General features: G+C 43.0%; 1 protein-coding gene and 1 long non-coding RNA gene across 3 annotated transcripts; both read left to right on the top strand.

The window, feature by feature from the left end:
- The first annotated feature begins 239 nt into the window (after positions 1–239).
- On the top strand, positions 240–2,355 carry LOC144938073 (uncharacterized). Its single transcript, XR_013637814.1, has 3 exons — positions 240–342; positions 679–785; positions 2,271–2,355. It is a non-coding gene; the product is annotated as an uncharacterized LOC144938073 (long non-coding RNA).
- A 2,616-nt stretch (positions 2,356–4,971) lies between these two features.
- Positions 4,972–13,723, top strand: CBX1 (chromobox 1). 2 transcript variants are annotated; one of them, XM_078866093.1, is made up of 6 exons: positions 4,972–5,104; positions 5,327–5,447; positions 7,607–7,772; positions 9,360–9,546; positions 10,569–10,663; positions 12,526–13,723. In XM_078866093.1, exons 2-6 carry the CDS (start codon positions 5,432–5,434, stop codon positions 12,665–12,667), a joined length of 606 nt encoding a protein of 201 aa, XP_078722219.1. In that variant the 5' UTR covers positions 4,972–5,104; positions 5,327–5,431; the 3' UTR covers positions 12,668–13,723. The 2 variants fall into 2 exon arrangements, with proteins under 2 accessions (XP_078722219.1, XP_078722218.1); XM_078866092.1 differs by having other exon boundaries at positions 10,566–10,663.
- The last annotated feature ends 840 nt before the right edge of the window (positions 13,724–14,563 follow it).

The raw sequence follows: 14,563 nt of genomic DNA, 5'->3' as shown, positions 1-14,563 counted from the left end.
TACTTTTGGTAAATGCAAAGGAAATTTGTGCTTGTATAATATTGTTTTAACATTATAAGTAACAACGTCCATCGGTTTAAGGTGTATTTTAGTGAATGTAAGAAAGTGTATGGTATATTAAAGAAAGCAATGTTATGTTCAGAAGTATTTTCTTCTCAAAATAGCTTAAATATTCTTCACAGATATCCCATCTGAGTTCACTGGGTGGATGTAACGTTGGGGACAGTGTCCACCGAATGATGAGAACGCTCGGCACCAATGCCCTGTGGTCAAAGTACAGCCTCAAAGGGAGGAAATGGAAGCTGTCCCTAATAGATCTTCCAGTTTTCATGGTGCTGACGAGTAAGTATGTTGCGTTATAATAATGCTTTGTTTTCTTGTTGATAGAAAGCAAGTCCGTTTTTCATGTTATTTTTATTCAGTGAAGCACATTGCCTTGTGGAACTGACATCTATATGAGAAAGTGGCTTTTGTGGTGTAATTCAAATGTTACGGGCAATCACTGCAGATATTTCATGATTTTATTTAACATTTATATATCCCAAAAATTTGAATTTTTTTTACTGTGCATACTTAAACTAGATAAATTGTTTTATGAATGAAAATCAATCGGTACTTTGAGCATATATAAAAAAACAAATTAGTCCTATATGTATTAATTTTTTTTTATATATCCAGGAGCTTGCTTAAAGAACCACCCAAGAGCAAAGGTGAAGGAAATAGAGGGAGAGATTGCAGAAACCCTGAAGCATGCTCCCAACAAACGAGGAGGGGCAAATTACAAGGTGATGTCCATGCTGCTCATCTTTGTCGAGGTTCATCTTCTTGGTTCTTTCGGTAAAGTCACGTAGAAGGGAAGTAATAAAATAATACAAATAAAACATAATAAAATAATTCTCACGACGTTTCGGCCACAACGCAAGCAGCCGTCCTCAGGTGGGGAACAGGTCTGTCGGGGAGACAGCGTCCTCAGGTGGAGAACAGGTCTGTCGGGGAGACAGCGTCTGTCGGAGAGACAGCGTCAGACGCTGTCTCCCCGACAGACCTGGTCTTCACCTGAGGACGGCCGCTTGCGTTGTGGCCGAAACGTCGTGAGAATGATTTTATGTTTTATTTTTATTATTTTATTACTTCCCTTCTACGTGACTTTACCGAAAGAACCAAGAAGATGAATCCCTGCAGTCACGAAAGCTTTAAATCGAAATTTGTCGAGGTTGTTAAATATGTTTGGTAATTTGCTTTGCTTGGGTACGGTTAATCTTGCTCCTTTGGTATCATTTTTGACTTTCAGTCCTGTAAATTATTACAAAAACAAGTTTTCACTGATAACATATCAATCAGACATCAGTATTCAAATGTAAATATATTTGTCAGGACCCGAAAGGTTTAAAACATTTTCCTACAGTTGAACTTTTTATTCCTTCCACTGACACATTTTAGTTTAGAATGTTATATTTGTCAGGATAGAATACACTTGGCTGTAGCATTGTGTAACTGAAGGCCATTGAATGTATATTTCTCATCATTTCATAAACTAACCACAATTGTGGTTTAGTTTATTCTGACCTCTTAAATGTATTAACCATATGCTTTATGTATGTGGGTCAACTGATGTTTGAAATTGACTTAAAACTTTCGTGACTGCAGGAATTCATATGCTATGGTTCTTTCGGTAAAGTCACGTAGATAGAAAAAATAATAACAATAAAATAATAAAAATAAAGTGAATAAAAAATAAAAATATTACAATGTTTCGATCGCAACACAAGCGGTCGTCATCAGGAACAGGATGACAACACACTTGTGTTGCGATCAAAACGTCGTGATTTTTTTAATTCACTTTATTTTTATTATTTAATTTTTATTATTTTTCATATCTACGTGACTTCACCGAAAGAACCATAGAATATGATGTTTGAAATGTTTAATTGCAATTAATATTTTTTCCCAAAATTGAAAAATTACCGTGTAGAAATAAAAACACGATGTGATTTTGGCTCCTTGCAGAAACTACTAAAATTTGCAATATTTACCTTGAATACTAAATGTGTAGAAGGAAAATTGTGGTCCTAAAGAAATATATATTAAATAGGCCAGTACCTATTAAATAGGTGAAGACATCTCTTATTTACTTTGTATGCACACACTGGTCTAAGAAATTTGCAGGTATTGTACAAAATATATATTCCACATGGGAGTCTGTGTTTACAAGTGTGATAACGGTGGCATTGAATTCACATTGTTGCTAATTTGAAACGTATTCCTTTCAGGAATCAGAAGTCAGGACTTTAAGAAATGAGCACCAGTCCAGCCTTCCCATGTCTTTCTCTGACACTGATCTTTGCAATTATTAAATCAATACAACCTTCAAATACCATTTGTAAAAGTTTCATAGCTTGGCCTATATATATAAAAAAGCAATTTAAAGTAGCTGACATTAATGGCAAAATGTTATCTCTAGCTTCTGTACTATATTAGTTTAAGTGTATATTATTTGTACTCAATTTGTACTTTTTCGAATGAAAATAAATGTTTAATGTCACTTGTATGTTTCGTGAAATTTTCTACGCAATTAATTTATCCCTTTAAGGTAGAAATGCAACAGTGCATTGTTATTCTGCAATGTTGTGGGAACGTAATTCAAACCGTACAACTTAACGTCGGTGCAACGTTGAAGTCTAACGTTACCGTAACCATACCGGAACATTATAGCAACATTGCTCAATTGTAGAACTGTTAGCTGGGTGGTTAGCAAGTTGTTTCGGGTTATAACCAAGTCTTATCGTGGTTGACTTTGTGGCAGTATCTTGATATTGACTAAAAATAAGATCCATTTTCATTCTAAACCTTTTAACATAATCCAGGCATGACTTCAACACAGGTATGACGGAGGCAGAGTCCGATTACAGTTCCGGGGGGGGGAGGGGCATTTAATTTTAAACCCAAGAGGGGGAATCTTCCGTGCCGTGTTTACATTTTGACCCACGTGTCATCGCATGTGATGGACAGCACGTGAATGGCGGTCTGGTACAGGGACCGAGGCACATACCTGTCAAGCCCTTATCAGTGCCGACCTTATGACAGACCAATTCAGACCTTATTGGTCACCCCGTGCCCTTATACATCTCAAAGTTCATCCTTCAAAGTCCCATCACAAGGGAGAAACAGACTATATATGTTTTTGCCCGGGTGTACGCCGTATGGACCTGAAAACTAAAATTTCCCTGCACAAGAATACGGGTAAACTGTATGGGTTGGTTTGACATGTATGGGAGGCAGGTGTTCGTTCACACGCTTATTGCAAGCGTGGGTTACCCTCATCAGGTTTCTGCATCATAAAAACTCGCTCATACTCTTATTAAAATATAGGAGGGAGGTGAGGATTGGAGATGAGGCGGAGGTAATAGACAGCGAGGGACGGAGAGAGAAAAGGGCATGAAACGTTGAGGAAAGAGCAAAAGGGGAGACAGGGAGGGAAAGTGACAAGCAGCGGGATAAGGTTAACGAGGTCTGAGAGAAGGGGAGATGTCGGGGGTGGGCTGATGAGATATATTGGAGGGAGAGGGGGACAGGAATTGAGAAACAATTAGAAACAAAGACAAAGCGATACATTGAGATGAATTTCGACATCTAGTCGAGACATGGAGCTATGCAAGAATACAAGTACGTGTACTGTATTGCCAGTACTGTACGCATATTGTCACCTTAAAGCTGGAAACTATGAAGCATTATAGCTCACAATTAGTGAAAGTGTAAAGTGCCATTTTAAAAAAATATCAGCAGACATTAAATAATTTTTGAAAATGTAACTTAAAAAAATAACTTTGTGTTAATTTGTATGAGTACTGTAATGTGAAGTACGTTTTATATGATTCATGGTACCCTATTTGATTCAGATCGATAGCTGATGGATACATACAATTAATTATCTATTTTTTCTAATTCACTCGGGCAGTCAGGATTACGAGTTATTGTTGAGAGTTAAAAGTTAAATGCGTCAATACACCACCAATGTCAATAGTTGGATCAATATTTAGCTATGATCCCTGCATACACCGTGAACCAAATATAATCAATTCGAGTAATTAATCATTGAATGTGAGTTTCACATAGGATGTACCAACTCCGAATGCTGATGAGACCCATGAGATAAAAAACAATCTAAAGCTGACTTGCTAACACAAATGTTGCTGTATAGTACACGACAATATTGTTCTGGAGCGCCAATAGACTGACAGGACTAAAATATTTCGTATGTGGAGATAGAATTACCTAAATTTAAATACTTGTGCGATACATTACTGCTGGTTGGCACTGGTTGTATAAACACGATGGCACATCTATGTGCTTTTACCATACCTGTCAACCCCTTATCAGTGCCTACCTTATTACAGACCAATTCGGAACCGATAACTCAAATTTCCCCGCACAAAAGCACGGAGGTAAACCGTGTGGGTCGGCAGGTATGTGACACCTATGTGCTCTTATGAGCAAAAATTTAACATTTTGCTTAATTCCAGAGCAGCGTTACCCACTACCGAAACAAAAAAATCGCGTTTCCTCGTCCGTCTCAATGCGCACGTGGTCTAAGCTGCGTACTTCCGGTGCGCGAGAGACCCGTATGTAGCCCCGCCCCCCTGATCCCCCTTCCTCCTACCCCACCCCCCGCCTCGCCCCGCCCCGCAAACAACATGTCGCGCGCTCGCGTCTTTTCCCGCCAACTAATCTCGCGCTCTTCGCTGCCCTCCCTCGGTCACGTGCCAGCGCCTCGACCAATGGGGCAACGCCGGCGTCGGCGCGCGCGCTCGGCGGGAGGAAAGCAGGGGGAGCGGGGTTACAGGGTTGTGTGTGAATGGGCGGGGTTTTGGGGGGGAATGGGCGGGGCTTTGCGACAGAGGGGCGGGGCTTTGCAAACGGGGGCGGGGTCTAAGTGAAAATGGGCGGGGTTTGGGAGAAAAGGGGCGGGGCTTTGGAGGAGGGCTTGCGATGGTGGGGGGGGGGCTTACAGGAGACCCCGGGGCGGACAAAGACGGCGCGGCGAGCCGGGCTGACGGGGCTGTGATCTTACGGCACCCGTTCACTCACGCGGACGAGCTTCAGTGCGGTCAGTGAACGCGGTCGTGTTGACAGAACAACAACAAATCGCTTAATTTTGCCGCCACGCAGTCGCGTCGTTTTTGGCGTCTCGCGAAGTCGACATTTTGTCGTCTTTCCACCTCCTCCCCCACCCCTTCCCGCGCATGGACGTGACCCGAGTCCCCGTGTGTTGTTATCGCGGCCGCCCGCCATGGCGCCTCTCTCTCTCCTCTCTCTCTCGTGTGTGCAGGACTAGAAGACGGGAGTTGACGAGGGGTGAGACGACGAGGTGGAGGAGGAGAAGACAAGATTGTCCCGCGTTGTTTTCCCCGCTGCTCTAGTTGAGGCTGAGGCGATGTCCGACACGGGCGGTAAGTGAGAGACGTAGCGGTGGTGGTGGTGGGTGACGAAAGGCGGGAGAACTGTGGGGATATGGAGGCGGCTAGGCCCGTGGCTTATCAAGCCGAGACCCATCCCCACGTTGCTCGTGGTTGCCCACGGATCTTGCTACGCTGGTGAAGACGCTCGCCCGCTGGGTAGCGAGGGGCACTGCGTTTGGTTCTGTGGTAGTGAGGCCACGGTCCCTCCAGGGTGACCGTGGCTAGGCCTGAGGTTGTGCATCAATCGTGGGCGGTGGTTGCATGGTGGATTTACAATTCGTCGAGACTTGGTGGTTCCGAAATTGACATTGCTCATGCCTGGTGGATTGCAATTGGTCAGGCGTGTTGGTTTCATGGTGAGCTGTGGCTGATTGTTTAAAAATAAGGCGCGGAATGGTTGCACGTTCAATTGAAATTTCCAAGACGTGGTGGTGGACTACAGTTCCGTAGATGTGTTTCCATAGTTGGTCTTAGGTTGTGGAATTAAATTGGTCAGGCGTGGTGGTTCCATGGTGACTCGAGGTGGATTGAAATTGGTCAGGCGTGGTGTTTTCATGGTGACCTGTGGCTGATTGTTTAAAAAGTAAGGCGTGAAATGGTTACACGGTCAATTGAAATTTCCAAGACGTGGTGGTGGTGGACTACAGTTCCTTAGGTGTTTCCATAGTTGGTCTTAGGTTGTGGAATTAAATTGGTCAGGGGTGGTGTTTCCATGGTTATCTGGTGGTGAATTGAAATTGTTTAGAGATGGTGGTTCCATGGGTAGCTAGCAGGGGTGTACAAAGAATAGCTAAATAGATTCACAGTGACCTGTGCTAGATTACCGATCTCCAGGCATTGGTCTCGGCCAAACCAGGTTAAATTGGGGCACCACAGTGGTGAGATGTTAACTACCTCGCCTGGTATGCAGAAGGTCGTGGAATTTGTATGTTTTTCCCGTGGTCGTGTGGATTGTTCTCCGGATCTTCCAGTTTTTCCACGCACATTAATAATCATAGTATTTGGCTGCTATACATTTCCACATGTATGTTAACTTAATTGAGCTATCATTTGTGACCAGGTTGCTTCTGAAAAAGAGCTATATTATATCACAGTAGGCCTTACCTGGTACAGTAATTGTTTTTTATTATAGCTAAATTACAATTACAGCAGCATTGTGATCATAAGTACGTTGTGCTTGCAATGCACAATTATAATTTATTTTAGGCCTGGTCCAGAGTGTCTTGAGGCTATTACTGGGTGGGTGGCCTGGATTGAATCTAGATTCGGCAGTGGTGCATTAAGAGTGGTCTAGAATAGATCCAACGTGGTTTGGGGTCAATCTGTGGTGGATAAGGGTGGTCTGGGGTGGATTAACAGTCATTCGTTAGCAATTCAAGCTTGCACAGCGTGGTTCCAAATTTGTACAGGAGTCTCAGAGTGGATCTGAATGAAAGACCATGAGGTGGACTCGTGGTGGGTGGTTTGGGTTATCTTGTGTCTGATCCAAGGGTGTATTCAAGGCTGCCTGGAGTAATTGGAAGAGAATGCAAGAGATTGACTTTAGAACTCGGTGGTGAGTGTTGCCCTATGGAGGAGGGGTGGCCTGTGTTTGTGATCACGTGGTCACCGAGTTCCAGACACCACGTGACACAGTTATACAGGACATGTGACCACTGTTTTAATTTGTATTCTTTGGTTCTTTCGGTAAAGTCGCGTAGATAGAAAAATAATTAAGTGAATTTAAATTAAAATAATACAATTTAAATAATTTGTGTTCTGGAGTCGTGTTTATCAGAATCCAGCCCTTTTGACTCCGTGCCCGCCCCCTGCGGTGCGGGTTTCTATGGCTACAAATCTGAATGCATATGCTAATGAAGTCACTAGATGTTACACGTGCCTGGTGGTTAGTAATCGCGGAAGCCCGCAATGAGGGAGATTTCGTGGACTCAATTTTGAATAACACTTGGAGAGAAACCATTTCTTCAGAAATGTGTGGCGAAAGTTCACGAATTTACAGATGAAAACCTCGGTGTAAGCTACACACGCTGAATAATTATCTGGTGCACCTTCTGCGCTGATCTCTTTATCATGGCATTGGCCCTGGGCTCCTGGCCGTAACAACCCCCACCTCATTGTGCACACGGTTTGTGGCGCACGTGTGTGCACAGCGGCCGCGTTAGGGAAGCAGAAGAGCAAGAAGAAGGGTGATCCAGACCCTGTGGACGAGTCTGTGGATGAACCGGTGGAGGAGGAGTACGTGGTGGAGAAGGTTCTAGACAGAAGAGTGGTGAAGGGGAAGGTGGAGTACCTGCTCAAGTGGAAAGGCTTCGGCGAGTATGGTTTCGCACGCATGCGCACACACGTATACACACACGTATACGCACGTGGTTATACACTGACATTTTTTATTGAAATTTACTTTTGTTTGTCAGGGCTGCATCTGAGCAAATTAAACAAATTCTTAGTTAAGTGGTGGAAAAACTGCTTTTGCCTGCAATATCTTACTTTAGAAAAAAAAATTGTACCTATTTTGTTTTTTATTTAAGCATATATATGTGAACTTTATCCAGAATGCCCAGAATAAACCTGCTGTTTTAAACCTGGATAGTGCTATAATGGGTGACCATGCGTAAAGGAGGTGCCATAGGATGCTCTGGGGGCTACAATGTGGGCAGCAGAGGACATGTAACACAATCCATTGAACTGTACTGTACTATACTTAACGAGTCAACCAGAACTAGCCATCGTCAAGTATGGTCATATAACTCCCATGACCTGAGCGACGTGGGGAGATGAAAGGCCTTCATTGCTAGTTGAGAGCCTGTTGCACCAATACTATATTTTGTCTTTTAATTACATTACAATTGCTTACAGTTGTTAAAAGTTGTATCTTATACTGTTATAATGCTGCCTATTGTTGCGATAATGAATGATTCCAGGTTCATTAAAAACGTTCCTCATGCTTTAAGTCACTGCCCTCCATAACGTCTGTCCCACTGCTGTAAAGGGTTTTAAGTTGTGTTTAACTAGTTGCAGTCGATACATCCATACAGATCCATAACTTTGGTGGCAAGAGTTGGTGGCTCACAGAGATTGGGCAAACACCAAAACGTGCTGAAAAGTGACCAGAGGATATCTTGAGCAAATTGTATTCAGAACCCATTTGTGTGGATCTTTGAGTATTTTCCCCTCTTGTGTATGGATTTTTATTAACACGCCTTAAAGAGAAATTGGGTTATTCTCAGCCAAAGCTAGTTTCTTTCAGTGGTGAATGCACTCTGAACCGGTCCTTCCTGTCTTCCCATCATCATCATGCATATGATCAAACAACCCCAATACAGCCTGTCCCAAAAAAAGCCTTAAATTAATTGGGGCATTTCTGGATAAATGGAAAACACCTGAAGACGATTGCTTGTGTTGCGATCGAAACGTCGTGATTTACATTTTTGTTATTTTTTCAATCTACGTGGCTTTACCGAAAGACCCAATATGATGTATAAATAAAACATTCTATATCACCTTGTGTGGCACGTGCAAGATGCATACCTGTCAACCCCTTATGAGTGCCTACCTTATTACAGACCAAATCAGACCTTATTGGTCACCCCGTGCCCTTATAAATTTCTACGTTCATCCTACAAAGTCACATCACAAGGGAGAAACATAAACACAAAAAATATGTTGCTCGTATTGAAACGGCTGTACGCCGTATGGACCTGAACACAATTTCCTTGTACAAGAATATAGGTAAACCACATGGGTTGACCGGTATGAAGGTGGATAATTGCATCCCCGCACCGTGAGAGATGGTGACAGTTTGGGAGCCTTCATACTGATCATGACTGATGATGATGGCTGCATGCACGTTTCTGTACAAAAAGAGTTGGCAGTGAAGTGCAATACATATACCGTGTGTTCCAGCGAGGACAACACATGGGAACCCGACGAGAACCTGGACTGTCCCGATCTGATATCCGAGTTCCTGGAGAACTACAAAAACAAAGGACGACTTGCCGAGGAGAAATCTGAAAGCGGGAAACGCAAGGGATCGTCGCTGAATGGTACCGAGGAGGCGGCGAGAACCAAAAAGAAGAAGGAGGAGACCAAGGTAGGACAGAGCTATCGTTGTGGACGGTTGTGATTTGTTGGTAATATCAGCCACAGTAACCGATACCTCAACTTTTGGTGCATGTGGTCCTCGCCATAGCGGTGTAACCCAGTGTGGCAACATTAGTGGGAAATATGCAGCTTTCTAATTTACATTTTACCGAGATAAACCCTTCTCGTTTGCAAGGGTGTCTGGTGTAAAAAAAAAACTCAAATTATTTTATGACTACTGTGGCAGAAATATTCGGCTTGGCATTCGATCTGATGGCTGCTGGTGAAACCTCTGCACTGTAATGGAAATTATCAGGATTTTCTCAATATGATTAAATTACATCACGTCTGGGGGGGGTTCCTATGGTTAAATAACATGCACCAAAAAGTTAAGAGGAGCTCGACAGCTGGTTGCGAAAGTACTTTCCCAGGTCAAGATTAAGCCAGATAGCGCTCTGCCCATTCTGCAAACTAATTCTTGTTGTGGTCAGATGTTTCTTCTCTGCCGAAATTTATTTAATGGAACTGGTAACTTTTAAGTGTGAGCAGGGTGTGGAAAATATCTGGTGAGTGCTGTGGATTTCTGTGTCTTGGTGTGATTTAGTGTCGTGGTAGTGTGGTGGCTTTTGTGTAGTGGTGTTAAGACGAATATCTTATCTGGTCTTTGACCTCTGCAAGATGAACTTAGCTTTGTCTGAGTACCTGAAGCAGTGTGTATAACATCAGCACAAGGTATACATAGGCGACTGTATCCACTGACCGGGCATGATGCTGGAAACCCACCTCCACGTGTGCCATGCCGGCCTTGCCTCAACATATGTTAAAAGCTTCATTGGGGATCTTTGTCTTTGCAGTGAAAGTGAGTGTGATGGTATCGGGATAGTGTGATAGTGATTGAATTTGTGTAGTGGCAGCGAGTGTGGTGGTCGTGGTGCTAAGTGTAATCGTGTGGCAGTGCCAAAGTGCGTAGACAGTTATTCCGCGATGTAGCTCTGTGTGCTAACATAGTACACGCTCCTATGTGTACAGCAGGCAGAGCAGCTTCGGGGCTTCGCCAGGGGCTTAGATCCAGAGCGAATCATTGGTGCGACAGATTCAAGTGGAGAGCTCATGTTCCTCATGAAATGGTACGTATGCGAGTTGCACAGTGAGGCGTGGGGAAACATCACATGTAGATTTAAAAACATAAAGGTCTGCTCATGAAGGCATGGCCCTCATCATGCCATGTGTGCATTTGATTTGACAACCACTTTGCATGTCCAATGCTTTCATCCTAGTCTAAGGCACCAGCTCAACAGAACTGAGTGTCGCCGTATTATTATTTTTTAAAACCAATTTACTTGTTTCCAGCCTGCAGATGTTTTCCTTTTGTTGATGGATTTCTCATCATTTACAGTGTTGAACTTGAAACACCACATAGGGGAGGAGGGTTCTCTTATACTGTAAATCCATCACTTCATATTGTGGAGAATTGCCCTCGCCACACTATGCAGGACTGAGACCACGGAACATTGGATCATGATGCTGTGCCCTTGCTCGGCCAAATGTGCGTATGCTACAGGAAAACGTGGTTTGGCTTATAAAGTGTGGTTCCTGTTTTTAACATCCCTGCGAACTGAATCGGCGTTGGGACTGAAAGATAGCATCTACAGTCCAGTATAATTTACGTAGAATGTTTATGGAAATTGTATAAACACTAATTAATGGAGTTGGTCAAACATTCCCTTACAGGATCACAGAGCTTGGGCAATTGTCAGCACTTGTTCTGGTTGCCTTCTCAACTGGTTTTCTATGCTTCTGAATAATTTTCTCCGTCTGTCTTTTGAGAGTGAACAAAAACCGTGCAAATTCTAATGAACATCTGTGGAAAAAGAGCTTTATAGCTCATCGTATTCTTCCAGTATAAATACATATTCTGATTGTGATAAATTGTTATTCGCTGAAATGGCATGCCATTGTCATCCAGGAGAAACGAGGCCATAGAAGGGAAACAAAGGCAAAGAGAAAGCTCTTAAGCCTGGACTTGAACAAGGAAGATATCAATAGCACGGCCTGCATGGGCAAGGTAGTCCCAGACATTGGATGCAGCAAAGGAAAATAATGTTGCTGTTTTGTCATGTGACCACATATTACAAGTAACCGGTTATGGGCCTTGCCCACTTTTCTATGGGTTTTAGTATCACGTTCCGCAGGAGGTGCAGTACTTTGTTTGATGATGTAGGCTATGTATTTGTGAGTTTGAGACGTAAAGCAATGTCGTACTTTAGGCTGACCATGCCCCGATGAGTAACATTCATTACAACTAATTGACTACAACACTTTTTTTAAAATCCCACAAAATAAATCGGATTTTGGATTTTCCTAGTTATAAGCATAGGCTTAATTTAGAATTGTTTGGAAAATATTAAGAATGGATAAAAATGTTTGTCTCTTTAGTCAGGCCACCCTGCCTCAGTTCTTTCCTTCCAGCCCCTGGTTGCTTTGAGATAACGTGTCCTTGAATATGGCAGTGCCTGTAACGTGGCAGGACATGCTTTTGTGTGTTTGTGTGGTGGCACTAGCCTGGAGTGCAACGCTTTGGGAGAATGGGGTAGTCTATAAATCATATTTGATGGATGTGTTGGAAAAACGTGGACAAACTCTTTTGTCAATCCACTACTAGATGAGGGTCTTCCCCACACCACAGGGGTCATTTGACATTGCTTTACCACGCTGGTCATTGAAGGTGTGGTTAGCACAGATGTGAGAGTTTAGATGTACAGTACAGGTATAGATTTTGCTGGCCCTACCTTTTGCCATGCCATTTTATAATGCAAGGAGCCCTGCAGCAACATGCTGGTCACCCATTCAAGCACTCTTTAGGCTCAAGCCTCCTTAGCTTATGAGATCTTTATTATTTGGTTGTAGGTAATAGAATACATGTATAAATGTGCATACACTATATACATGTGTCATTGTTTTGAGTGCTGATTTGCCATTCCCTGTCCAGGAAAGGGTCTGATGAGGCCGACCTCGTCCCGGCCAAAGAGGCCAATGTCAAGTGCCCACAGATTGTGATCTCTTTCTACGAGGAGCGGTTAACCTGGCATGCCTACCCCGCTGAAGAAGATGAAAAAAAGGACGATAACTGAGGGCAGCGTGGGGCAGCGACGAGGACGAGACGGAGGGGGGAGCGGTAAGAGGAAGTAGAATCAGCGGAGCACTAACCCAACATTTCACGATTTCGGAGTGAAATGCATTTGCCCTGAGTTGTTTCGTATATACAACATCAAAGTTGTGATTTAATCTTTAGTAATGATGGTAATGATGATATAGGATGTTTCAAATTTTAGTTGCATGGAGGTGACTGGGTTACTGCTCCCCTGGTTGTATTCAGGTCAAGACACACTGGGGCAATTGTAGAGCAAGCAGCTGCCACGCCAACTATTGTAAATAATTCCATATCCCAACTCTGGACTCGCCTCATTGCTTCTCTCCATAGCAGGACATCCGGAAGGAAACTTCCAATAAAATGGCAGGTGGAGGTCACATGATTGCTCAAGCTTGTGCATTCTGTAGACAGTCCCTGCTCATCAAACACGTTTTTCAGCAAATCTCCCGTTTTCATTGGCAAGGCAACTTATTGCAAATTGACGTTCCAAGTGACGGCTTTTGGTAATAGCTCCAGTGTGTTGTGGCCTTGAAAAGACTGAGAGGGAGGTGAGGTTAACACGTAGTTAGCGCCCCACGTTGATGCCAGGTACACTGTCCCATCACAGGGGTATTTTTATTACGTTGTACCGAATGCATTCACATATAGTAGTCATGCTTTCAGTTAATTATGTAGACTGTGCTGTGTACATTTCCACAAACTTTGAGGGTTATTTTTCTTTTCAGATTGATTTCAGTACACGTTGCTTGTGGCGGTTACTGGCTGTATAAACCCCTTGTCGTGGTGTTAGTAAAGAGTTGCTTCCCTAGTTTTGACATTTTAAATCTTTGTATGTTAGTGGTTTTTTAAAGAAATTTATCATCAACTTGTACCATTGTTTTGGTAGCTGTTAGGGAAAAAAACAACTGTGGTTACCTTGAACCCTCCTAGTGCAGATGTTTTACAGTTGTGAACATGTTTTCCAGTTGTTTTAAATTACACCAAGGTAACTCTTTCATACCAGACAAAAAAATAAAGATTTCTTTGCAAAACTCTGCTTCAGTGTCCATTTTTAAATCCTTTATATTAAGTTCACTTGCTTGCTTACGCACTTACGACCGTGCAAATCTTTCGGTCGTTTTTTAACCCACTTCCCATGATCCAATCGAGCTGACATTTTGCACACAGACTCGTTGTGCGTGACAATTTATTTTCGTGGAAAAAAAATTCCATAACTTAGGAATTTTTTTAAAATATATAATTACCAATTGCTTAATGGTGGCAGGCAATCATCTGACCCATAGGTGGCAGCCATCTCAAGCCAGAGGACGAGAGGACTCTAGCCGCCACGCATATAAAGGATTTATAGTGAAAAACATTGTTTTTACGGGTTAAATTTTTCATGGTCCTGTGGAAACTTTACTTCTAACAGCCCTTTATCTATCCTCTAAATGGTCTCCCCCCCGTGAAGTGTCCCGTATGGGGAGTTGTTTGTCCACAGTTCCCACAAGTCAAAGTGGTTTGGTGACGTTCAGATATCAATCGCCCCATCCAGTCGACATGTTCGAATGCAGGGCGCCTAATCCCACCACACTATCGCCGCGGCTCCGTTAAAATGTGCAGTGTGAAAACACGTGGGTGAGATGGGTCTCGGAGCCCATAATGTATTTGGGTCAGAAATGCAGCGACGCCGAAGAAGACGATTGGTGATGCCCATCTGACAAAACTAAAAGTTGATGGCTCGGACGCGTTCAAAAAATGTTGTATTTAAATTAAACCACGTGATCATTAAAGTGCAATAAATACGACTGCTATCGTACTTGATCCATCCGTTGCTGATGCAGGCCTCCCTAAGTTGTTTCCATCTTCCGCAAATCCACCTGGCATCTGCACGTTC

The sequence above is a fragment of the Lampetra fluviatilis genome, chromosome 21 (genome assembly GCF_964198595.1).
Source record: "Lampetra fluviatilis chromosome 21, kcLamFluv1.1, whole genome shotgun sequence".
Classification (NCBI taxonomy): domain Eukaryota; kingdom Metazoa; phylum Chordata; class Hyperoartia; order Petromyzontiformes; family Petromyzontidae; genus Lampetra; species Lampetra fluviatilis.
The sequence above is the reverse complement of the archived record's forward strand: the minus strand, read 5'-3'. Positions and strand labels throughout refer to the sequence as shown.